Source organism: Arachis ipaensis, chromosome B6 (genome assembly GCF_059453495.1).
Source record: "Arachis ipaensis isolate K30076 ecotype BB chromosome B6, ASM5945349v1, whole genome shotgun sequence".
NCBI classification, from domain to species: Eukaryota; Viridiplantae; Streptophyta; class Magnoliopsida; order Fabales; family Fabaceae; genus Arachis; species Arachis ipaensis.
The window spans coordinates 134,027,971-134,055,929 of NC_142441.1; the positions used below are offsets into that span (position 1 = coordinate 134,027,971).

General features: G+C 34.7%; 2 protein-coding genes across 2 annotated transcripts; one reads left to right on the top strand and one right to left on the bottom strand.

Annotated features, from left to right (window-relative positions):
• Window positions 1-14,724: 14,724 nt before the first annotated feature.
• Window positions 14,725-19,887, bottom strand: LOC148562814 (uncharacterized). The gene is made up of 2 exons (XM_088491006.1): window positions 19,780-19,887; window positions 14,725-17,160 (listed from the first exon to the last, which is right to left on the bottom strand). Exons 1-2 carry the CDS (start codon window positions 19,885-19,887, stop codon window positions 14,725-14,727), a joined length of 2,544 nt encoding a protein of 847 aa, XP_088347132.1.
• LOC107647386 (uncharacterized) lies at window positions 19,636-27,859 on the top strand. The gene is made up of 11 exons (XM_088489891.1): window positions 19,636-20,051; window positions 20,751-20,813; window positions 20,930-21,021; window positions 22,047-22,871; window positions 22,978-23,077; window positions 23,182-23,307; window positions 23,431-24,180; window positions 24,314-26,539; window positions 26,630-26,702; window positions 26,973-27,121; window positions 27,197-27,859. The coding sequence occupies exons 1-11, from the start codon at window positions 19,988-19,990 to the stop codon at window positions 27,529-27,531; spliced, it is 4,803 nt and encodes a 1,600-aa protein (XP_088346017.1). The 5' UTR covers window positions 19,636-19,987; the 3' UTR covers window positions 27,532-27,859.
• Window positions 27,860-27,959: the final 100 nt, after the last annotated feature.

A 27,959-nucleotide genomic window follows, 5' to 3' on the forward strand; every position in this document is an offset into this window, starting at 1 on the left:
ACGACGTAACGAGGACGAAGATCGGGAAACCAGAAACCCAAGGAACTCCAGATCCCCAGAAAACATAGAAGACACAACTTAGGTTGTGGTCAATGTGGTTGTTGGAAGGAATGGGTTGCCGAGATCCAACAATACTGTAAAAAAGGACGTCAAAGTCACGACCTCTGAAGTTTTCAAAGTAACTAGCATTCCAGCAATATAGTTCTCGGCAAAGAATTTCCAAATCGCCACATCAGATGATGATGAGCCCTTGGTATCATTGCCAGGTTGGGTAATGGCATCATGAAGAGGATCCTCGTTGACACGGTCGCAAATTCAAACCTTCTCTTCAGAAATGCATTCGATGCCCTGTGGTTAAAGGATCAACATTTGAAGCCTCGTCTCCTAGGGGTTATTAGACTTGGAGATCACTATATCAAACCTGATGGAGATGTGGACCTCCTTTTCACTATAGAGGAAGGTGTTAATATAAGGGCAATATAGGCTGAGTTCATCGTTCTTCAAGATTCTATAGCTTACAATGTAATCTTGGAGAAAAAGACGCTCAATGATCAATGTGTTTTCATCTCAACAAAATTTTTGGTCATAAAGTTCTTGACGGCAAAAAATCGGGTTGTAACGGTTTGAGGAGATTAGGTGTCTGCAGTTAAATGCAATAAGGCTAGCTTTACACTCCGGGATAAAGCTAAGGAATCCACGGGGGTGTTCCTTATTGACCTAGACTCCCGAATCCAAGAGAAATCGAGGTCGGAGCCCAATGGAGAGCTGGAGAGATTTCAAATCGGGGATGAGCCAGAAAGTACACTATGATTAATAAGGAATTACCTTATCCCTTGAAATCAGAACTTCAAAATTTCTTGAGAGGTAATATAGATTTATTTGCTTAGGAACCTGCCGACATGCTCGAAATTGATCCAATATTCATGTCCCATCAGCTAGCTATTAACCTCGAGTTTAAGCCGATTGCGCAACGATGTCGGAAGATCTTGCCTGACATGGCAGCCGAGGTTAAAAGCCAAGTTCAGGGGTTATTGGATGCCAGGTTTATCCGTGAGTTAACTTATTCAACATGGTTGTCAAATGTGGTAATGGTAAAAAAGTCTAATGGAAAATGACGAATGTGCATAGACTATACAGATTTAAACAAAGCCTACCCAAAACACTGCTTTTTTACCTAACACAAACAATATGATTGCCTCCTCCTTGGGATATTGAATACTAAGCTTCCTAGATGCTTATAGTGGATATAATCAAATCCCGATGCATAAATCTGACGAAGACAAAACAGCTTTCATCACCCTAAGGAGATTTATTACTACACTGTAATGCCTTTTGGTTTAAAAAATACAGAGGCAACATATCAAACATCAATAGCAAAAATTTTCAAGCAACAGATTGAGAAGAATATGGAGGTCTAAATCAATGATATGCTGATAAAAACAAAGATTCTGAGCTGATCGATGACCTGAAGGAAGTTTTTTATTGCCTCCAATTTCACACGATGAGGTTGAATCCAACAAAGTATGTATTTAGAGTTTGGGGAGATAAATTTTTAGGATTCATGGTTACCCAAAGGGGGCATGGAGGCTAATCCTGAGAAGTGTCAGGCAATTTTAGACATGTCGAGTCCTCGGAATCTTAAAGAGGTTCAAAGACTCACAAGTCGATTGGCTGCACCATCAAGGTTCTTGGGAGATTCCGCGATTAAGGCCAAACCATTTTTTAATTTGATAAGAAAAGATGTTGACTTTTTTTGGACATGAGTGTGAGACCGCCTTTCAATATTTTAAAAATTTGCTCTCATTTCCTCCTATTTTGGCAAAACCCGAACACGACCAGCCTTTGTTCTTGTATTTATCCGTAACCAAATAAACTTTGGCTTTGGCCTTAGTTTTAGAGGATTAGGATAAACATTAGTGTCTAGTATACATTGTTAGCAAGGTTCTTCAGGACCTGAGCTACGATATACAAAATTTGAAAAACTTACTTTTGCATTACTTACCTCGGCCGGTCGGTGATGCCAATATTTCCAAAGTTACCTGGTAATAGTGCGAACTGACAAATCAATAAAAAAGATTTTACAAAAACCCGACCTAGCAGGTCTGATGATGAGTTGGTCTATTGAACTATCTTAATTTGATGTGCGCTATGAACCATGCTCAGCCATTAAGGCTAAAGTGATGGTTGATTTCCTAGCTGAGATGACGCACCCAGACTCCAACGTACCGATATAGGAGCTTCCAATGTCTATTGTGGGGGAGCTGGCCTCATCTTAACCAAGGAAAATGACATAGTGATCGAAGCCTCTATTAAATTTGACTTCCCTATCTCAAATAATTAGGCTGAGTATGAGACCTTGCTTGCAGGATTGGCGTTGGCTCAGGATTTCAGAGCTACAAAAGTAACCATATTTAGCAATTCACAGTTAGTGACCTCCCAAGTTAAGGGGGAATATCAGGCACAGAATCCGCTATTGCAACAGTACTTGAAAAAAGTACAACAAGAGGTACAATCCTTTGATTCTTTTTTAATCAAGCATGTGCCTAGAAAACAGAATATATGGGCTGATGTGTTATCCAAACTCACAAGCACTAAGCCCATAACAGAGAATCGTAATCTGATATAGGAGGTGCTTACAAAGCGCATTATGACAAAGCCCGATGTTCCGACTTTCTGTTCATCCAGTTTTGACACTTGGATGGACCCGATTTGTGCATACTTAGAACACGGGACCATACCTAGTGATCCTAAGGAAGCAAAAAAATTACAACTTAAAGCGGCCAAATATACCATGATAAATAGATAGCTGTACAGAAGGGTAGTGTCCCAACCATTATTGAAGTGTTTAAATGACCAAAAAACGATGTATGTGTTGCAGGAGGTTCATGAGAGTTGTTGTGGACATAATTTAGGAGGAAAGTCATTGGCAAAATGTCATATGAGCCGGATACTATTGGCCCACTCTCATCAAAGATGCCATAGAGTATGTGAAAAAATGTGACAAATGTCATCAGCATGGCAACCTCCACCAAGCATCTCTCCATGAGTTCGTATCTGTCATCCCGACATAGCCATTTGCCAAGTAGGACTTGGACCTATTGGGACATTTTCCACAAGGACCGGCCAGGTAAAATATCTTATAGTTGTTATAGACTATTTTACCGAGTGGATTGAAGCCACACACCTGTCTAGTATTAGTTCCGCTCAATGTTGGAAGTTCGTTTGGAAAGCAATTATTGCAAGATTTGGAATCCCTGAGTCCATTATCACGGATAATGATACCCAATTCACAAACTCTAGGTTTCAAAAATTAGTGTCATGCTTAGGGATCTGACAAATATTTGTCTCGGTGGAATACTCGCAGGCAAATGAACAAGCCGAAGCTACCAAGAAGGTGATTTTGAATGGGTTGAAGAAAAAATTGGATGAGCACCTGAGCTCTTGAACTTACGAGGTGTGGTCAGTGCTGTGGTCATACCAAACTACAGTGCACTCCACTACCAACGAGACACCTTTCAGACTTACTTATAGCAAAGTGGTAATAATTCCGGTAGAACTCGGGAAGCCAAGCCCAAGAATACTTTTGGGAACCTCGGTAACTCATGAGAGCTTGGGACTAATTGACAAAGTCAGGGGTATGGCTAATTTAACAGAGCAAGCTTTGAAGCAAAAGGTGACCAAGAGGTACAATAAAAAGGTCCGACCTAGAAGTTTTCAAGCAGGGGATCTAGTTCTAAGGCAAGCCGATGTCGGAGTACTAGGAACACGAGGTAAGCTAGCCCCCAACCTAAAAAGGGCCCTTTAGAGTGAAAGAAGCACTAGAAAAATGCACATAAAAGTTAGAAACCATGGATGGTTCCAAAATTTTGAGAAGTTGGAATGCAACCCATTTGAAAAGGTATTATTCTTAGGAAATGTTGGAAGTTTTTGGAAATTTTCCTTTATTTTTCTTTGTTAAGTAGAATAAGGGCACTATTTTCCTAGGAATCTAGATTTTAATGAGGCCCTACTTGTATTTGGCAAAAGGAACTTTCTTTACAACTTTATACCTCAAATAAGTATACCTCGAATAAGCATTTTAATTATTAATTTCTTTTGTGAATCCTATGATAAATTCATGTTATGCATTAAATATCCCCTTATTCGTTTAAAGTTGAAATTGAACTGAAACTAGAGTTTAAAATAAAACGATCTAACGAAGAAGGATATATAGCAAGCAGTGAAACAATAAAACGTTAACAGTCATAAGTTAATCCCGAGTATAATGAGAACACACAAAGCCAAATCCCAAAGAAACGACGGGAGAAGGTGTCACAAAAGTACCACAGTTCACAATTACCAAGTTCAAAATACTTAGGAAAATAAGTTGCAAATCATGCTTATAATATTGAAACAACCTTTTCATCCACCACCTTCTTAAAGATATCGACTTCGAAAACGTCCAAGTTGAGAGCCTTCAATTTGATTTGGTCAAAGATGTTCTTCTCAGCATCAAAAATGCCATCAACAGTCGCATGTTCAGCCTTTCTAATTGAGAGATCGAGCTCCTTAATTTTCTTCATTTGCTCAGAAACTTGTTTTTTCAGTGCTCCTTCTTTTGATTCAGAAGCAGCTTTGTCTTCCTTCAAACCCTTTACCTTGTTCTCTAGGGAAGTTTGCTTACCTTGAAGGTCAGTAATTGAGTTGTTTAGCTTCTAAATTTGGGTATTTGCCTTAACAATTATTTTGTTCATCGAGAGGAACTCTGAGCGAAGACTCGAGATCTCCACCTCTATGTCTCGGACATAAGTCGCAGAGCGCAAGAGCATCCTCTGAACTCAGGGAAGGGTATCCTCCAGAGACATCTTGGCAAGACTACCCCTGGTGTCCTTGTCCATAAAATGCTGATCCAAAAATTCGAGAGCTCAGAACCCCTTATCCAATACATGCTTGAAGGAGGTAGGGAATGAAGCAGCAACATCATCTTTTCCAACATTCTTTAGCTTTTTCCTGGCTGGGGAGTTGGTGGAAGAGTCTCCTTCCAATATGTGGACTTCAAGACCTTACCATTCCTCACTCTCTTCAACCCTTCGGGTTGTGGTTGACGGCTAACAGTGGCAGAAGAGGAAATTTTGTCACCACCAGCCATGATTAGAGGTTGGGTCGTTAATCTTTTCTTCATTTCTGCAATGGCAGCAAGTCCCCTAGCTATATCAACTGGAAAACAAAGTAGAAGGAAATCCATAAGATAGAGAAACCAAAAATGAACCAAAGCAAGAAATAAGGATATGAAAGACAGGAAGCTTACTAATAGCATTCCGAGCAGCTTGCTCGTTTATGAGGATGTCCCTCAAAACTAGAGGACACTCATTCCACAACATCATTAATAAATTGATACTAAGGAGTTCTTTGGCATTCACATCGGAAACTCATATTTTCGGTGAGGAGACATTATAGTTCTAATAGAGATTAAATCTTTTGGCACCCTCCAAAGTTAGAAAGGAGGGAGTTGTGCCCTTTACCCTTTCAATCTTAAAAAAATAAATTTTGAATCAGTGGTAGGACTCCTCAAACAAAGTAAAAATTTTCCTATTAGGGACGCGTCAAAAAGAGACAAACCCTCGACCTTGGGATCTAAAGAGGATAGTGGGAGTGAAAAGTAGAAGAAAATCTTAAGAGCAGGCTCAATATCCAGAAATGAGCACAAAAGCTCAAAACCCTGGATAATGGCCTAAGAATTGGGATGGAGTTGTGAAGGAGCACATCCAATATGCGCTAGAAGACTTATTTCAAAATCGGTAAAAGGTAAGTGGACCCCAATCTGAGAAAATAAAGTCTCGTACATCCACAACCAATCCTGAACAGTATGACATGCTTGTTTATGTGGCATAGCTGATCTCTAAACCTCGGGATAGAGAAGATATAAAGGTTGTTTAAGTCAGAATCAACGATGATTTGAGCCTCCTTTAAATTGTCCATCTCTTCTTGAGTGATTGTGGAAGGCGTTCCTTTGACTTCCTTGGAAACTCAGGAATAAATATCCACCTCCAGCTTACTGTTCATTAAAAGGGGAGGATAGGGTCTCAGCGGATTGGCAGCACCGCCACACCCTCGACTCACAATGACCTTCTTCTTGGCGCTCTCATGAAAACCTATAGGAGCACCACCACTACTTTACCACCACTATGTTGAAGCAAAAAAGAAGGGGAAAACCCTACAAAATATAAATTCTATAGCTACAACTAGCTCAAAACACAACACGAGCAGCCAAACACAAAAAGAAAACTGCGAAGAGTGGGAGCAAATAGTAATCATCAACTATTTTGGAGAAATAGTGGTGCCCCTACTACATTGAGCCTAATTAAAGGCAACAAATATAAAGAAATGTGAGGGAAAGCTTTGAACAAACATCACCAGAAGAGGAAAAATAGAACAGGGGCAATCCTCCCTAGTAAAAACATAGAAAAGAGAAAGAAGAACCTTCACTAACCTTAATCAAAGACCTTTGAAAAATCCACTGAAAAGTACTGGTAATTCTCCCTAATGCAATAGAGAGTGCGACGGCAATGGAAAATGAGGCAGAATGTGACAACGATGGAAAATGAGGCCGAAAAAGAAATTTGAGCGAAAGACGCTCACCGAGAGAAGAAAGAGACTGCTTGTGACTGAAAAATAATTTGAAGAATGAGAAGTGATGGCAAATGAGGAAAGAGCAAATGGAATGTAGTGTGAAAATAAAAAGTTATTTAAATTCAAGTTAATGTTGCATTTATTGTTGGAGAGAGAAATAAAAAAGTAGGCTGACGATTCGTAGAACGAGGGAATTACAACTGCTCTAAAAGAAATTAAAAAAATGTTCAGTTTCTTTAATAAACTTCCAGAGTCCCAATTTAGAAACAGACCCAACTTCATAAACTCTTATACCCTTGACAAAAGAGCCAAGGTCTAGGAATCCGAGTTGGGGGCACTGTTCTGGGCAAATAAGATCATAACGGACTAACAATTAAGTAAGAATCTAATGTTACGAGATAATGCCGGGAACATCATAACGACTATACCACTAAAGCCAAAACCGTCAAATCCTGACAATAGTAACGCGATATAAAAGCATTAGAGGCTGGTAAAACAGCATCCCCAAAGGGTAGGTATAAAGGGAAGGATACATAGTAGGTAAAGACACTTGTTCCATATCACCAAAAAGCACTAATGACTTTAGTATCGGAGTATTTTGCAGGTTGCTCACTCGGCCTGGTTCTGTGCATGCTAAAGTCAGAATTTCCAATCTTCTCACTTCACCAATTTGTAAACTCACCTCAGGTACGAACATGCATATAGCAATTGCAACAATGATTATCTGGAGATATGGAACGCCTGGAACTTGCTGATTTTTTAGAGTAAATCTTCATTGTCGGATGCCATTCACGCTGCTGCCATGGAGCTCGAGGAAGAAATGCAGAGGGAATTCTTAAGCTAATTACAATAGAATTATTTTGTGCCAATAAAACATTTAAAACAAAACCTCATTAGATTCAGTTTAGACTGTCCAAATATTTGACTCACCCTTATTATTTTCATTCCATTCCAATAAATAAATAAAATCACTAACTTAGGAAAAAACCTAAAAAAACAAACAAATTAAACAATTTAGATTTAGCCGAAACAAATTTAAAATATAAAAAATAATAATAAACAATAACTTTTCTTCAACTTTTTATATGGAGTTTCAGTGCTCTAAAATATATTAAGAGCAATGAATCGGGCGCCTAACATTATTTCTAAACTAACTTATTATCTTCCATTGCTCGTAGTCATGTAAGTTTAAGGAAAATTTACCAAAAGTACCTATTAGGAGTGTATATGGGACGGGTGAAATCGGATTTGTTCTAATTCAGTTCTGACCTTAAATATATACTGGATCTATTTTTTAGACCATAACCCGACCCTAAACTCAATAAAATCTAAACATTTTCGGGCTACAATTATACTGGGTCCAAAACGGGTGAAAATCAAGCCTTTAAAAGCTTTAACAATAATTTATAAAGAAACTTATTTATAAAGAAGAAACTTGTTACCGAGAAGTTGATATCTATATTTGAACTTGAATTTGTCCATAAATTCTAATTTGATGCTTCTTTAATCTATTTTAGTATTTTCTAATTCAACAAGTGTCATAAAAATAAAACAATAAGCTTATAATTAATATAACATAAAATTGGAATTAATTTAAAACATATATACATTTTCTAGTTTTCTCAGGGTGCACATGGGTCGGGTGAAGCCGGATTCGCCTTGACCCGGACCGGACCCTAAATAATAACCGGGTCTATTGTTGAGACTCGTATCCGACTCTAGACCCGGTAAAATCACACCAAATTAGTCCCTAAATTGTTCGGGTCCGGGCCAGATCTTTGAATCAGGCCGGGCCATGTTCACCCCTAGTACCTATGAAGTTTATGAACATTGATAAAAGTACCCATAAACTAAGGAAATTAACGTTGTACCCATGAAAGATGGGTTCCGTACGACAAAAGTATCAAAATCCTAATTTTTTTTAATAAAATTTCCAAACTACCCCACCTTCAACCTCAACTCACTTTTTCAACCTACACCTTTAAAACCTTTGCCATGGAGTCCGAAACTACTCCTATAACAGATCAGGCCAAAATCAATGGTGGTAGTGGTGAGGATTGGACCTCAACCAGTTCAATCATAAGTTTATAATCTATACCCAAACTAAATCAATCAAACACCAAAAAATACTCAAAACAAAAAAAATTTCAAATCTATTCATCCAATTTCAATTCACTTTAGCAAAACTAGAAGCAAAAACAACCATCAACCATCGAAAATCAACAAATCCATTCATCCAATTTGAAATTTACTTCAGCAAAAATCAGAAGCAGAAGTAGCCATCAAACGAATCTTCTGTAAATCAGTCTCTGCTTTCATAAAAAATAGAAGAAGATTTAAAAAAAATTAGAACAGTATCTTTTTAGTAATAACTAAATCAATTTATGAAAAGAAGAAAAATAAAATAAAAATGTTAAGAAAAAAGAGAAATACATTTTTCTTTGCCGACTGTAACATCGTCAACGACAGAATCTCCATCAGCAGCGCCACCTCCCTTTTTTCTCCGATTTCTTTTTACTTAACCCTCTTTCTGCATGCAGCAGCGCCACGACCCGTCTCTCTTCTCAGGCGCGTGACGACGGTGTTCTTCTCAACTGGGACAAGCGCGCCATGGCGATGTTCTCCTCAGGTTGGGTCACAGGTGCACGACGAAGGTGTTGTAGTCACCTTGAGAATGAGAGGGGGAAGCAGTGAGAGGGGAGATTGGTGATGACGGGTAGGTGGGTGGCGGACGGTGGTGAGAAAGTAGGAAGAGAGTTCTGTGACTCTGTGAGGGTTTTTGAGAGAGGGAGAAGTGAGGAGATAGGAAGAAGTGAGAAGAGAGGGAGTGACGGTAGAATGAGGTTATGGTGTGGTAGTTTAGGAATTTTATTAAAAAATCAATAAAAAATTAGAGTTTGGATACTTTTGTCGTATAGAACCCATCTTTCATGGGTACAATGTTAATTTCCTTAATTTATGGATACTTTTGTCCGCGTTTGTAAACTTTATGGGTTCTTTTGGTAATTTTTCCTAATTTTTTACTATTCTAGATTTATATAAGTTATTTTTTTAATTTCTAAAGATGATAGTTTTAAAAAATTTGTTGAATTCTCTAAAAAATTTTAAGATGAAAAAAGACTTACAATCTCTATTATTAGATTTGATTATGATAGTAAAATTTTTTAACTTAGATTTTGAATTTTTTTTAAAAGAAAACACCATTGTTTGTGACTTCTCAATTCCTAAAACACTCCAACAAAAATAAGGTTGTTGAAATAAAAAAATATAAATTTGCAAGAAATGGAAAGAACAACAATGCTTTTAGAAAACAAAAATTTTCTATAACTAAGTGATTTACCCAATTAAATCAAACCAAGTTGTATAACCTTCTCCTTCTTCTTCTTCTTCTTCTTCTCATCATTTTCTTTCGTTATCGTCGTTGTTATTATCATCATCGCTGCCACCTCCTCTTTTTCCTCCTCCCTCCTTTTAATTCGAATTTTTTTTCCTCCTTCCTTTTCCTCCTCCATCGCCGTCGTCGTCGTCGTCATCGTTATCGTCACAGTGATTCTTTTTCTCCTTCATTCTTTTTCGCTGCAATGTAAGATTTTAATCCAATAAATGTACATTCAAGTCTAATATGAGAAGCAATACTTCTAAAAGAAGAAGTAAGAGCAACAGAAAAAGAAAGAAAGAAAGAAGAATAAAAACAAAAAAAAGAAACATACAGCGTTAAAGACAAGATTAATCTATATTTTTATAGCAAAATTTCGGTGTTAAAATTAAGAAATTCGGTGCTATTTTTGTTTATGGCAAGAATTCAATTCAATAAGTATAAACCTATATTCATTCAACTAAATAAGATTGTAATACAGTACAAACATGTTCATTCAAATCTAATATGAGAAGCAATACTCCTAAAAGAAGAAGTAAGAGAAACATAAAAGAAAGAAAGAAAGATATAAAGAAAGAATAACAAAAGTAAAAAAATGCAGCATTAAAGAAGATATTTCAGTATTATTCTTTAGAATTTCGATGTTATTTTTTAATAAATTTTGCATAACTCAAAACACCTCCTCTCCTTTTTTTTCTCTTCCTTATCATCATCATTTTCTTCTACCTTTTTTTTTTTATTTCAACTTCTCATAATTCTTCTTATTTTACCCTCATAATAAGAATAAAAAAAAAAAAATCAAACAAAAAATAAAAAACAAAAAAATGCAACATTAAAAAAAGATATTTTTGTATTTTGTAACAAAATTTTGGAATTAAAATTATGAATTTTTATGCTATTTTTATTTATGGTAAGAATTTAATCCAATAAATATAAACATATATTCATTCAACTAAATAATATTTCAAAACTCTCTTTCCACCTCATCTTCGTCCTCCTACCTTTTTTCTTCTTCTTTCACAATTTTATTTCACCTATTTAGTGTTACAGTTAAAAAATTTTAGTATTAAAATTAAGAAACTTTTATGTCAAGGTAAAAAAAATTTAGTATTATTTTATGATAAATTTTACGTAACTTAAAACTCCTCATTCTCTTTTTTTTTTTTTTTTGGTTTCGATTTCTCATCAATCTTTTACTTCACCCTCATAAAAAAATAAAAAACAAAAAAAAAGAGAAAAAAAATCAAACAAAAGAAAAGAAAACATATATAATGTTACAAAAATTACTAAGAAAAGAAAAAAAAAAGTGCAGTAATAGTAAAGTAATAAAAAAATGATGACAAAAAAAATATGTAAACAAAAAGAAAAAATACGAAAAAGAAAAAAAATGTAAAAAAGAAGAAAAATACAAATAAGAAACATGAGATATGAAAAGATAATGTATTTACACACGTTAACAATGAAGTTAATTTTTGTTAAATTTAAATTAATTTAGTTAAATTTAATTATCAAAAACATTTAGATATATAATATCATTCATTAAAACAGCGATTATCTTAAAGCATTTTGAGATGAGACACTAAATATAATATCTCAATTCAAATTAAAATCTTTATTAGATCTATCATCATATTAACTCCTTATAAGATATGGGCATGAGGAAAATCCAATATATCATATTTTCATGTTTTCGATTTACATTATTTTGTACTTTATACAAAAGACAAATTTACTTAGTCTAATCCCAAATCATATATGATATGTTGTTTCTTTTTTTTTTTTGTCGGTGTCCAAAATTTATAGCATATACAACAAAAAGATACAATATGTTGAAGAAATTATGGAAATGAATCATCTTAATTTTTTTTTAATTGAGAGTATAAGTATAATTTTTAATTTTTTAATATTTTTTTTATAATTTTTTTGTCCTACCTATAAAATGTATAATGAAAAATTATATTTTACTCTTTTAAATAAAAAAAAAAATAAGAGGATACAATCTCAAAAAACTATATATCTAAAATTTAAAGAGCCAAAAAATAATTTCAAAAAAAAAAATTGAGAGACTTTGAAAATAAGATGGATCATCTAAATAAATAGCAACACAATAAGTTTCTCTAATACAATTGGTTCATTTGAATCGAACTTTCCAAAATCACTACCATTTTATTGTACTTCACCTTCACACCTAAATTATAAATTATGAGCGTACTTAGTTTTTTATTAGAGTATATACCTATTTTGATCCTCAAAAAATTTTAGATTAGACATTTTAGTCTCTAATTAAAATTAATTATTCGATTGGTCTCTAACAATTAACTCCATCAGTCACTTAAGTCTTTTACTCTATCAACTCTAATGGAGGATAAAATAGTCCCGACAACTTTAACATGGGGACAAAATGGTCCTGATCTCCTCTGTTTGGAAATGACATTATTCTTTCCCAATTTCCATCATATCTCGCATAACACTAACAGTCTAATACTGTAACATCAAGTTACACAAGACATACTCTATAACTTTAATGTTCACAAGAAAAAAAATCCTCAACTTGTTCTCAACCAATTCATACTCAGGAAACTAATGACTATATCTTTCAACTACTTGTCGTCTTCGATGGATCTCATGAATCTAGACAGCAAGTCTGATTTGTTAAGATCTGTCGTCGTCGTTGCCATCTCCCTCCTCCTCTGCCCTATCATTTCCATGACCACATTGTCCACCACTCCAATCGCTTCCTTCAACTTCTTCTCCGAACCAATGTTCAGTAATCATTTCAGTTTTCATATGAGCGGCAACGGTGACATTACTCATTGTACTGATAACTTGGATGCGAGGTCGAAGCTGTCTGCCAATTTGGACTCTGGGAAAGAAGGAATGAAACATTCGGTGTCTATTTCAAATGAGAATTTACATATGATGTCGAAGAAGAATTTTCTCATGATGTCATAATGTCCAACAATTTATATTGCTTGCCAGAGAGTGGAGAAAGGTGTGTCCTTGGGGTAGTTGTGGAACTTGGTGTTGAGGATGTCGTAGACGTTGTCGGGGTTGGAGGTAATGTTATCGAAGACGTGGAAGTTGATGCATCTGGTGGGTGAAGTGCAGAGGAGGCGGATGTACCAGTCACAAAGATTTAGGAAGTGTGTGGTCCATGACATGTTGAGGTAGGTGCGACACATGTGACAATTATACCATAGCTTAATCTTGGAGCTAAAGAGGAAGATGGAAAAGAAGATTGTGAACGTGAAGAAGGAGAGTATGAATGTTAGGGTTATGCGAGATATGATAAAAATTGGGGAAGAATAATGTCGTTTTTGAATAAAGGGGTCATGGATAATTTTGTTTCTTGTTAGAGTTGTCAGGGATCATTTTGTCTCCTATTAGAGTTGTCAGAGACCATTTTGTCTTCCGTTAGAGTTGACGGAACTAAAGACCTAAGTGACTGACGGAATTAATTGTTAGATACCAATCGAGTAATTAATTTTAGTTGGCGACTAAAGTATCTGGTTCAAAATTCTTTTGAGGATCAAAATAGGTATATACTCTTTCTTTTTATTATGCCACGTTAGAATTGACAATACACAAGTAAATTTTATTTATTGGATATATACTATCCAAAAAAGATAAATTATCAGGACATATAAAAGGAAGAGATATTATTTATTTAAATTTTATCGTATTAATAGACCTTTAAATACCACGATATGTATAATTATGTTCATTTTTCATTTATAAGTGTTAAATAACGTCCATTTGGAATTTAGAAAAAATGGTAGAAATGACATTGCATAACCATATCATGCACACTACAAGTCACCAAAAAAAAAAAAAATATCATGCATACTTCAAATGACTATACAAAGGTAGAAATGTTAAGTTTTAGCCACGGAAAACAAGTTCAAATTGTTATTGCAATAATAATATTGCATAACCATATCATTTGTTTTTATTCTATAAATAATTGTAAGTTTAAGAAATTTGATGAGTTGGATTTTGAGCTTGAAGGTGAAAATAAATATGGAAAAGATGATGCCAAATTTTGCAAAAGTATGAAAAGTGTTTTTAGATAATAACTATTTAAGCTTTATATGAAATGAAATATTAGTTTCAAAATATGTAGTGTCCCAAAAAAACAAAGGATCTAAGTTCCTTTTTTTTTTCCTCTCCTTGATATTTGTTCTTTTTCTTCTTCTTTTGCCATGATTTCTTTCCTTTACTATTGCTGTGCTTTCATCTTCTCTTCTTTATATTCTGTTATTTATAAAAATAAAAAATTTATGTTCTTTCAAATATTGATGTTTCATCCCCAAAAATATTTGTTATAAGAATGTTCTCTGTTTGGTTTTATAGTCTCTCCATTTCTGTTATATTTTTAAAAAATATATAACTTTTTGAAAAATTGTGATTAAAAATTGATTATCAAAACATTTATTTACCCAATATTTAATACAATTGTTATAGTGTATGCTAATTGAAAGTTATTTTATTTTTATTTACAAAATATAACTACTACAACTTTTAGAAACTATCTTTGATAAACTACTTTTGAAAAAAAAAAAAACCAAATTTTACCAAATCTATATCCAGGGACGGATCCAGGAATGTTATCATGGGGGGGCCAATAATATATATATAATATAAAAAAATATATGCAAATAAATTATAATGTAAGATGCATTACAAAAATATACTGATAGAGAACATATATTTAAAGTGCAAAAAAAGTGTACTTTTTACTAACGAAGTGGTACACGTCGATTCTTCATATCATAAAATTCATCGATAATAGAATCTGTGTCAAATCTTTCAGCAATCTTCTTCTCAATGTAAATCAAAAGACAATTAGCAAGCAATTCATCTTCCATTTTGTTTCTGAGTCTATTCTTCACAATATTCATAGCAGAGAAAGATCTCTCAGTTGTAGCAGTTGAAACAGGGAGAGTTAATACCAAGCGAATCAAACGATCAATCAAAGGGTATGTTAAAGACTTTCCTGTCTTCGTTAATCCTTGACATAACTCCGAAATTGTGCACAAGTTAGTTAATTCAACATGATTAGGAACATCAAGTTCATAATGTTGAGCTTGCATTCTAATGTGAAATTTCTCTTGGTCACTGAAGTCACCTGGATAAAACCGTTCTACTAATTCACATACTTTGTTGACACTGAAGAACTTATAATTATCTCTGGGATCTAAAGTTGAGCTTAAAGTAAGCAATTCCACCATATTATCATTGAATCTTCCATTAAGCTCTTGCAATTGTGTATCAATTACAGCCAGAAATAAATTAACACGGTAATGATGCTCTACTGAAATTTGATCAACAATTTTGCGAGTTCGGCCTCTTCTAGGAATATGCAATGCATTCATATCAGGAACTTCAACTTCATGTTTCTCACAAAATAATATTACTTCTTTTATGAAAGCCTCCCAACTTGATTCTCTCATTCTTTGGATTAAAGTCTTCGTAGTAGAAACCAGAGTTAAAGCATTCAATATGTCTTGATTTTTTCGTTGCAAAGCTTGACAAAGATCATGACTAACTTCCAAAATATTTCTCATCAAATGCAAAACAAAGACAAATTCAAAGGATGTGATAGCATCATAAGCAGCACTAGCATCACCACGAGTGGAGAAATTACCTTCTTCGGTGCTTTTTTCAAGAACTTCACAAGTAGCATCAAACATGCATAACAAGCTACGTACAGAATTCAAATGAGACCCCCATCTAGTATCTCCAGCTCTTTGCAAAGTACCAATTTGATTAAGTCCACTTCCTGTCACAATTTGATCATTGGCAATTAAGTTTGCAACATTATTTGCTTGAGCAACCCTTAACTGATCATGACGTTTAGGAGAAACAGTCACAACATTCACAATTAGTGTAAGTTTTGAAAAGAATTGATGAACATAACAAACTTCTTTGGCTGCAGAAACAAGTGCTAATTGTAATCGATGAGCAAGACAATGAATGTAATAAGCAAAAGGGCAATCTTTCAAAAATAGAGCTTGCAATCCATTCCATTCACCACGCATATTACTAGCTCCATCGTACCCTTGTCCCCTAATATTTTGGACATCAAGATTATGACGAGAAAGAACTGATGAAATTTCTGTTTTCAATGTCAAAGAACATGTATCAGAAACATGTATAAGATCAAAAAATCTTTCTTGAACACAACCGTGCTTGTCTACAAATCTCAAAACCACAGACATTTGTTCTCGCTTTGACTCATCTCTTGCTTCATCAATAATTATACAAAATTTAGAATCACCAATTTCTTCTCGAATTGTTGCACGCACTTTTCTAGCAAAGATATGCAATATATCTTTTTGAACACTGGGAGATATATATTGAGCATTTCCAGGAGCATTTTCAAGGACAACATTATGAACATTCTGATTACAGGAGGCTAAAAGCTTAATTAACTCAATAAAATTCCCCCTATTCAAAGATCCAGGACTTTCATCATCGCCTCTAAATGCACATGCTTGAAATGCAAGCCATCGAATAGCATTAATAGATGTCTTCAACCTTAAACGGTTATTTGCAATAGTTTCATCACTATGCCTATCAAGAACTTTGTCTATATGCTTAGATTGAGCCATTAAATCATCACAAGATTTCACACATAAATTATGGGGAGAATTAGGAATAGAACCCTCGTGACATACAAATGCACAATTTACCCCATTATTTACTTTCTTCCAGTTACTAAATCCTAACTCTGAAAATGCATTTTTTCCATCATTGCGAGCACCATAATGTTTACCAAACAAGTAGCAAGGCAAACAATAAGCAGCATCTTTTTCTGGTGAATATTCTAACCAACTTGGAAATTTCTTAAACCAAGAAGATTGAAAATATCGACGGTGATTGTTATTACCAGAAGCTGGATAGCTAATATTTGTTGGTTGGTATGGCCCAGCTATTATGTATGCTCTACGAATTTTATCACGTTCATTGACATTATACTGCCAAATTGGACGTCGCTTTCCTGGATCCCTTTCTAGTAAAGAGATATCAACATCTCTTTCTAATCTTGGTACTTTGGTTTCATGTTGATATGTATTTTGAGTAAGATTAGAGAGCTCACTTACTTGACCTTCTTGTGAAATAGGATTAGAGGGTTGACTTGTTTGAACTCCAACATTATCAATAACCTTTCTCTTAAAAATTGCATCAATTTTACTTTGCTTTTTCATCATAAAATGTTCTAATTTCTTTTTACCTGAAAAAAAAAACTCAAATAATTATATACTTACATGAATAAACAAAGTCTAAGTATATTTTATTAATTAAATATCAATAATAATAATTTTTCATTAAATCACTATCAATTTCATTAAAAAATAAAATAAAAAAATAAGAGAGAATAAATCTTAAAAATAAGTCAATAATTTGCCTATGTAATGTAAATACAAAAGAATAAAATTAAATTATTTCATAATAAAACAATGTACTTTATTAATTAATAATTTTATGTAATTATATAAAAGAATTGAAAAATAAAATAAATACCTTGAGTCCTTGACTTCACTAAAGACTGGCAATGGACAATGGCAGTGTCGCAGTGATATGACCTACTAAGAACTGAGGACGGCGCGTGTTACGGTGTTAGGAAATAAAAGGATTAGAAAAGAATAGAAAAAGTGAAGAAACAGAATTAGTTTTAGGGATTTTTTTAAATTTTAATGTTTTATTTATGTTAGGTTGGGCTTCTAACTAGTGACTACTATTTTTTTTTTTTAAAAGCTGGGGGGGCCCAGGCCTCTACTTGCCCCCCCATGTATCCGTCCCTGTCTATATCCTTAGTTCTACCACCTTCACTTAAGAATTTTATTTAGTATTTTTCTGAATAGTTGAAATATCATTTTTCTTTTAGAAAAGGCAATTCAAAGACACACTAGACTTTTTATTATTCAAAAAATGTTTTTATTATTTTATTAAATTTATGAAAAATACTGCGTATTAATCTTTACAAGAAATATGTATACAAAAATACATATTTAACATTTAAAAGAATTTTATCATGCTATAATAAATAATTTTATTATTAATTATTCTTAAGTTTGATTATTTTACTTCTTTATTATGATATGTTTAATTTTTTGTTGATTGATTATTTAATTGAAATACACACACAATATATATATATATATATATTAATTGGTATTTTTTTACGCATAACGTTTTTTAATCTTTTATTTACAGCAAACACCCACTAAAATGGATAGAATTCACCCCCTAGTTGGATAACGATAATTACGGATTTTTTATTTAAATTATTTAAATATTTTATTTATTAAAATATGCACGCATAATATATATATATATATATATATATATATATATATATATATATATATATATATATATATATATAGGATGCACAGAACAAAAGACAAATAAATACATCTTAAAAAAAATTTAAATGTATCGGGTTATGTTATATTTGCGTAGATATACATATTTAATATTCAGAATAAAGCAAAAAAAAATTAACCTAGTGTATTTGAAATACGTTATGATCTGATTTAATCTTTTTATTTATCTAATATTATTTAAATAATTTAAAATTTTAAAATTATACAATTTTAAATTTAAAATTTAAGTTAATACAAATAAACGTACTCATATTTAAAAAAATTAAAAATAATTAGATAATACTTATCTATTTTCAATGAATTATAGTTCAAATGGCAGAATCTTCTCATATTCACTTAAGAGGTTGTGGGTTCGAGTCTTTTTATCTTTGATATAAAAAAAATATAAATTTTAAAATAAATTTTTTTATAATTTTAAAATTTTAAATTATTTGAATAAAATTAAATGAAATAGAAAAATAAAAATAAACCAACACAATATTTGATAAAAAATATAAATTTTAAAATAAATTTTTTTATAATTTTAAAATTTTAAATTATTTGAATAAAATTAGATGAAATAGAAAAATAAAAATAAACCAACACAATATGATACAAAATATTATTTAAACTTATCAAGTCCTAAGTTAATTTTACATATATTTTGAATGTATTTAAAATTTAAAATTATTAATTTTTTAGTTTAAAAGCTTTAAACTATTTTTTTTCAAAATTGAATATATAATCATAATTAACTGAATATAATAATATGAATAAATTTATTTGTCCTGAATTAAATTAAATTATTAATTTAAATTATATTTATCAAAATTTTAAATTAAAAATTTGTAATTTTAAAATTTTAAACTATCGATATGTAATATATCCCATATGCACTCACATTTTTTTAAGATGTTATACATTTCAAGTATATAGTATCAAATCTCTGTAGCTATTTGAATATTTGTTTTTTACTGTGAGTATTCAATAACAATATAAAAATATAAATACATTTATTATAAACTAATGAGTTATAATTGAAATAGTATAATCTCCTCATATTCATTTAAAGAAATTGTGAGTTCGACTTTCTATCTTTTTTGTAAAAAAAAAAAAAAAAACTTATCATAACAATATAAAAACATAAATAAAATATTTTGTTACAAATAAAAACAAATCCTAATCACTTATCATAATTTTTTTTCGAATTAAAAAAAAGAAACCAGAGGAAAAAAAAAAGAAAGAATAAAAAAAACGAATAATATATCGCGCAGTCCCTGTGGCTGTTTGTGATGTTACACACCCAAACCCTCACCCCTCTTCTCTCTCTTTCTCTTTCTCTTTCTCTTTCTCGTTCGGACTCTCTCCTCTTGTGTTCTATCTATCTAATCTTATACCCTGCAATTAGCAAACCCTACACACCTGTCTCTCTCTGAATCTCGGAACCCTAGCTCCTCCCATTCCCTTCGCCCTTCGCCCTTCGCCTTCCAAACCACTCGTCACAATCTTCTTCATCTTCTTAATCTTCATCTTCGTCTTCATACTCTTCTTCTCTTTCTCGTTCTTCTTCCGTTCTTTCTGGATCTCTCTGTTCACCTTCGAATTCCACCAATTTCAAGCTCCACCAAACATGGGCGACGGCAAGGTCAATCTCCCCGACGATCTCTTCTCCTCCAAGCCCTCCGATTCCAAAGGTCTGATCGATTTTCCGCTTCCAACGCTTCTATTTTTTTATTTTCTCGATTTTTTCCGTTGTTTTTACTTTTAGGGCTTTCCCTTTCCATTTTCATTTTCCTCTAAATCGCTTTCAAATGCTCGCTTCTCGTTTCGTTTTTGCAATAATTGTTCGCTCTCTCTCTGTCTTGATCCGTTGAATCTCAATCCCTGATTCGTTCTCTCTGTCAATCGCATGCTCAACACGCATGTTCCTTCTTGGTTAATTGATAATGGATACCTGATTTTGAATGTTGTTTTGTGTGTTTTTTTGGGGTTGACTTTACTGTGGAATGAAGATTGATCTACATTTTCTCTTTATTTTTATTTGTTTATATATTTATTTTTGGTTCTTGGTTCCTGTCAATGCTTTAGCTAGTGCGAGTGGGTTCTGTGTTGTTTTCTCTGAAGCTGTGTTGGGATGGATGGAGTGAGATTTCTTATTAATCTGAATCCGGAAATTTGTTCTATATATTTTGTTAAAAATAGTAAGCTGATTTAACTGGGTTTGAGGGGGAGGGGGTTGTCTTCTCCAGATGTTGAGGGTTGATTTGATTTGCTTGTTCACTATTTTATCTGTATTATGTAATTTGCCAGCTGTGGTGGACGATATAGATCGCGTCATTGCTTGTTGCTAAGTTGAATGAGATAGTTAACATTCGCTTTTTTGATTGTGTTAGATGAAGCATCCGCAGCACATGGCACGGAGAAAGGGATTGCTGGGCTACTTGATGATTCGAAAGGTAAGATGTTGATATATGTCAGAATTGAAGTTAAAGCTAACAGCTAGTTGAGTTGCCCTCATTTATACATTGTGTGGTAGCTGTTGGTGTTGACACAAAGCTGGTTTCACTTTCAGATCAAGTTTCATCGGACAGCAGCATCCCATTATCCCCGCAGTGGCTTTATTCCAAACCTGTTGACTCAAAAGCAACTGCCAACCCAGTGGGGGTATGTAATACTCACTGCTTCTTTGGATTTGAATTTCATGGTGTAGATTCGTTTTTCCTCTGGTAAAATATATTGCTATCTGGTGGAGTTTGCTGTTGCTTTGCTTTATCATGTTGGAGAGTAAAGAATAAACATGTCAGTTTTGTTCACGGAAATATTTTTTCTCCCCTCGGTCACATTGAATTTTATAACATTGCATTTTCTTGTATTGTTTTGTAAATTGATCTTATCTATTATGCAATTTATTGTACATCAAGGGGTCAAGGGGGAATGTATAGTAGAGCTGTGGCTGGTAGTTTGACATGTGTCTGTATGGTATTTGTAAGAGCATCAGAGTGGTTAAGTGATGAATAAGTGGTCTTTTCAATAATTCAATCACAAAATATTTGAAGAAAAATATGATTTTCTCTTTTGGATTTTCCTGCCTAGTGTAAAAGGTTTTGTATCTGTTGTGTCTTTTGAAGGCAAAATGGATTGTTAGTCAATCTCAAGACCCTGTTTGATTTTTTATTCAATGTAACAGCTAAGCTTTTGTTTTCATTTTGACCTGGTATGAATGTTGAAAGACAAAGCAATGGTGATGTGTCTTAATTCTTAAGATTTTTCAGATTCTCCAATTATTTTCTTTGGCTGATGAGGCAGTTTCTCAAATTCTTATTGAAAATGATTGCGTGTTCAATTATCATATCAAGAATTGTTGTGTTATATATTTGTAAAGAGTGATATTTCTATATTAGAAAATAATAACATAACGGGATCTTTGGTGCCCCTTTGGGGGGGGGGGGGAGGACGAGCTCTTGTTTGTTTCTTTGCTTAATCATATCAAATCTGTTGGTTACCGTTTCAATTTATGGGCTAGTGTTAGAATATTTTGTATGCATATGCTTTTTCAGTTGAATTGGAGTCTTTATTCCCATTGTATTTTTGTTTAAAAACTTGTTTCTTTTAAATTTGTGACTTTCAAAGGATTTGCATCATCACAAAATTTATATAGATATATCGGTGCTTTTGGTTCTTTGCCACAGGCGAACCCCACTGATCCCATACTGAAAGATAGTTGGCGTTTGGAGGGTTCTCAAGACAAGAAAGATTGGAGGAGGACTGCTCCAGATGTTGACATAAGTCGTCGCTGGCGTGAGGAGGAGAGAGAAACAAGCTTGCTTGGGAGAAGGGATCGCAGAAAAGAAGAGCGTCGTACGGAGATTACGTCAACCTCAGAGAACCGATCCTTGCCTGCTGATCGCTGGCATGATGGTCGTGGTTCTGGTCATGACTCTCGGAGAGAGAACAAGTGGTCATCAAGATGGGGTCCTGAAGACAAAGAAAAGGATTCTCGAATTGAGAAAAGGAATGATGTTGAGAAGGAAGATGGTCATGCAGAGAAACAATCTTCTGGTGTTAGCAATCGACAAGGGTCTGATCGTGACACAGATTCTCGTGATAAATGGAGACCACGTCATCGATTGGAAGCTCAAGCAGCTGGTGTGGCCACATACCGTGCTGCACCTGGATTTGGGATGGATAAAGGACGTACAGAGGGAACAAATGTGCGATTTTCACCTGGAAGAGGAAGGGCAAATATAAATGGAAATCTGCAAATTGGAAGGCCTCCCTTGGGCTCTAGTGTGGGCTCTGCACTTGTGGATAAGAATAGAACTATACTGGGGAAGTCTAGCCTTGGTGTCGAGTCATATTACTATCCCAGGGGTAAGATTCTTGACATATATCGCAAGCAAAAGATTGATCCAACTTTTGACAGTATGCCTCCTGAGTTGGAGCATACTTCACCCATAACTCAACTGGATTCTGTAGAGCCATTAGCATTTGTTGCTCCTGCTGCTGAAGAAGAGGTATAATGAACAGACGAGTTGAATGGTCAATGTTATTATGCTATCATTTTGTCTTCTTTCTACCTCAAGTATTCAGCATTGATAGTTATTTGTGTATTCCTTTCAGGCTGTCCTTAAGGATATATGGAATGGAAAAATTACTAGTAGTGAAGTTTCGGGATACTCATTTAGAGGAAAGGATGGAGGGTTGAATGATGATATTTCAGGTTGCAAGTTTTCTGTGTAATGTGTATTATAGTTTGGTCAAATAATCTTCTAATCTTAATTTCCCCCACTCTCCCTGATTATGGTCCCTCTTGACTTATTTCAGGTCCTGGTACAGCCTTAAGTGAAAGAAAACAAACTTTAATTGACGGTGGTGGAAAGGTTATCTCGGGAATTGAAATCTCAAATGATTCTGATCAAATTGTTGGCTCATTTAGAAATGCAGTTAATGGTGAGAAAATAGTATTTGATTTTATATTTATATGCTATTGATTTATTAAGTTGAAATTAAGATCTTCTGTTTTCTATACATATAATGGATTAATGATGGTTACAAGTCACTATTGTTTTTCAGATGTTGCAACTTTCCAACTAGGCAAGCAGAAACATATGTCATCAGCTGTTGTGCATGGGAGAGAGGAGAATTCTGACAACAATAACAGGGAGGGAAGTATCACCATAAACAAAGTTGTTGAATCAGAAACCTTCGATGGCGATAAGGGGCATACCAATCATGGTGTTGATTCATTTTCTGCATCAGAACTCAATAATAACCTGCCTGATGCATTTGGATTTTCGCCTCTTGAGCAAAATCCAAGTATTAATCAACAGGACCTGAAATTTAATGAGAATGCATATTCTTATGAAATTGCTGCTGTTCCTGAGGAGTTAAGTTTGTGCTATCTGGACCCTCAAGGGGCAATTCAAGGACCATTTCTTGGGATTGATATAATTTTGTGGTTTGAACAAGGGTTTTTTGGGTTGGACTTACCAGTTCGCTTGTCAGATGCACCTGAAGGTTCACCTTTTCAAGAACTTGGTGATGTCATGCCTCACCTGAAAGGAAAATCAGGATTCAGTTCTGGTACGAACCTGGTGGCTCAATCAGAATCATCAGATGCCATTCAAAGGAACCTAAAAGTAGATGTGCCTAATTTTGACTTCAATGGGTCAGCTGTTAATGATGATCAACTTTGGTCTTTATCCCGTCCGGATGTTAGCGCGTGTGTTGGTGTTCAGTCTCAAATACGTAGTCAAAATTATCGCTCTGAGGTCCAATTTTCTGACGATCAGTCGTTCAGTAATATTGTTGCGCCAGAGGAGGGTAATATAATGCTTTTCCATCTGCCATTGTCACTTATTTGATATTTACTATTCTGCTTATGAAATTTGTGTCTTCATGTTACATATGTATTTGATTCTAATTCTAATATCTATTTATATATGCTTCTTTGTAGATATTTCATTATCTAAATTTGCTGGAAGCAGCAATGACAACCCTTTGATGAGGCCTGTGGATGTTGCTTCTTCATATCCTCATCCTAACAAACCTGTCAACAATGATGTTTTGGGGAGTGATGCTCATAATGAGGCTGATAAGTTGCATCCATTTGGTTTATTGATGTCTGAACTCAGAGATGGTACTCATTTAAGGCGTGCACAATCTTCCAATAGTTCTTTGAGATTGGGCGATCAGGGTCACTTTGTAGATCCATTAATTGATCGGGATGCTCCTTTTGCTGATCAAAGCTCTATTGGGGGAATGATTAATCAGTCATCTCTCCGGGATACATGGCCTGATGAATATGGGATGAATAGGCCTTTTAACCCTAATATGCATGTAGGTTCATTGGAAGACCAGTTCATGTCCCATGTGGGGCAACATTTTAATAATTTTGATGCATCCGAGCGTATGATACTGCAGAAGCTGCAGAAGGAACGCTTGCAGCAGCAGGCTACTGTATCTAATCATTTTCCTGCACATCTTACTGGGTCTGATTTAGAGAGATTTCCAGGTTTTCCTCACACTCAGAGCAAAAACCCCAATATCCAGCAAATGATGCAGAACTCGGGGTCAGACTTTGAACGTCTTCTGGAACTTCAGATCCAGCAACGCCAACTTGAGCTTCAACAGCAACAAGATATGCATCATCAACAACTGCTTCAACAGCATATGAAGCTACAACCCCAGCAACAGGCCCAAGTTCAGCAAATGCTGCTTGAACAGCTTTTGCATCAACAAATCTCTGATCCCAATTTTGGGCAGTCAAAGCATGATCTTTCTAGGGATAACATGATGGATCAGGTACAATTGAGGAGATTTCTGAATGACATGCAGCAGAATTCACATTCTTTAAGACACATTGATCCATCAGTGGAACAGATTATTCAAGCAAATATGGGCCTCAATGCTGTCCAAGGGAGGCAAGCTGATTTATCAGACCTTTTGTTGCAAGCGAGGCATGGGAGTATCTTGCCTTCTGAGCAACAGCTTCATTTTCAGCAAGATCAGCTGCAGGCACAGCACCAGATGTCAATGGCTCTTAGACAGCAGCTAGGATTGGAAGGGGAAAGACATTTTGGTAGGTCTTGGTCAATCAATGAAACAGGGCAGTTGGTAAGAAATCCACCAACCCATCAACTGGGTCATTCAGCAGGATTTAATGTTTCAGATATCCACAACCAGCAACAGAGGCTTTTAGCACAAGAGGAGCAATTAAATTATCTAGGAAGGAATCTTCCTGAGCAGAATCAGAGAGGGTTCTTTGATACTAATCCCATGATGTTTGAGAGGTCTGCACCTATTTCTGTCCATGGAAGGGAGTTACAAGATCGTCGTCGTTATATGCACCCAACTGATCCACTGGGTTCTTTATCTTCTCACCACCTACAATCATCTGATGATATTTATGGTCATCACTCAGATGCATTCAAGAGTTCCCTCTCTGGCAACAACGGACATGTTGAGAACAGCTGGATTGACCCACGGATGCAGCTGCAACACCTTGAAGCTATGAGGCAGAGGAGGGAGTTAGGGGATACCATTGTATCAACAGATTTGAACATTTCTGCATCTATGGGAGCTCATGAAGAGAGTTCAGCACATGGTTATATGGACATACTTAATCAAAAACTGGGCCTTCATTCTGCCCAACCTTCAACTGTTGATAAGTGGCATCCTCTTTCATCAATAAGTCATGAAAAATCTTGGCAAGTGTCTGAGGCTGGCTCAATAATCCATCCTTTTGAGATTCCACCGGATCAGCAAGTCCATATTAATGATCCATTTTTAGAAATGGCTTCGAGTGCTAAATCCAATTCCCTACTGAATGATCATTTAGCCAACATGCACATTACTGAGCAATACAATAATATAGGGAATACTGAGAGAATGCCTCTTCGGTCTAGATCTGGATCATTACTGGAAGAGCAATCTCTGTTATCTGGTAATAAGGATACTTTAAATCCCAATTACAGAATTCCTCTCATGATGGGTAAATCTATGGAAAAAGATTTACTTGAGTTGGAGACAAATAAGGGGCAGAGGCATGAATTTGTAGGTGGCACAATGAGCAAGTCTATTCCTGGGATGTTAGACTTGTCCGATCAAGTGGAGAGTACGATGAATTCCATGGAACTGCCTGTTATGGCCCATAGTAGACATAGCTCACTAAGCAGTGCAGGTAATATATATTGCAAATGCATAAATGCTTTTTTTTTATTTGTTTTGTGCTTTTATATAATAGTTGAATATACTATATGGTACTATGCAGGAGGTGATGGGGGCTCATTTGGTCGTGATATGGGTTTGAATAACTCACGTGCAGATGAGGTTTCTAGTGACAGGTAACAATATTCTTAGAATATTTATGCTTTGGCTCAAGTTTTAATTAGTTGTACACTAGTAAATGTTTTGATCTGTCTGCTGGCTTTCTATAAGAAGCTTTCAATTATTTTATCTGAATCGCAGCTTGTTGAAAAATGGTATCTTGGATGTATCTGATGCTCATGTCTGTCATCCTCTATCTTAACTGAATGCATTGGTATAAATGGTTTAATCGCCACAGAAAATGCTGGTTATAACTGATGTAAGTTTGATTTGTTGTTGATTTTCAGAATCGCTAGTTCAACGAAACAGTTTGATAATGCTTTCCATAAGCGACCCCATGTATCTCGTGTTTTATCCTCCCCTGATGTTCAGTCAGACCAACCAACTGGATCCCATACTAACCCGAACAATATAATGAATGCTGCATCTGGTGAAGGTATGTAATTTTCAACTGCCTACATTTCCTTTCTGTTTTTAATATCTTGGCTCAATGAAAATACATTTGTTGTAGGACGACGAGAACCATCTGGAAATTCGTCAATGAGTAGCATGATGGATGCTCAGGCTTCTGCAAAGAAAGAAGTTCGATTTAGAACTTCTTCCTTCAGTGAAGGTGCTGTGGCGGAAACATCTTTTATAGACATGCTTAAAAAGCCTGTTCTTCCTGAGGTGGATGCACATGCAGCCAGTGGAGGTGCCACCGAGCCATCTGATGGTGGGTTCCAGGCAGCGCGAAGCGGCAAGAAGAAAGGAAAGAAAGGGAAGCAGATTGATCCTTCTCTACTTGGTTTCAAGGTCTCCAGCAACCGGATCATGATGGGTGAGATTCAACGCCCTGATGATTGATACTTTATTGCTTGCAGATGTAGATTAGTTTGTAAATTTTTTCAATTCTATTTTCTTCGAAATAGTTTTTCCTTTCTTTTTTTATTTGGGAGGGGTTTTTAGGGTTTAATGGTGTACAGGCCGTTATATAGCATAGCTATAATATTCAATACATCTGTTTTTACGATAGGTGCAATAGATATTTGTATTTGAAATCCCGTTTGGCGATGACTAGTGTGTACAGTCTCTGATGAGTGTATATTCGAGGAAGCTATGCATTCTCGTATGACGGATGGTTCAGCGATTTTTGCGGGACAGTAGAATTAATGACAACTAATTACTTTCTTAATCCCCTTATTTTTTCTTTTCGCGGCGGATCGTTTATTTACTTGCTATAGTTTTTCTTAGTTTCAGTACAATGTAAGTCACAATTATGTTCAATTTTAAGC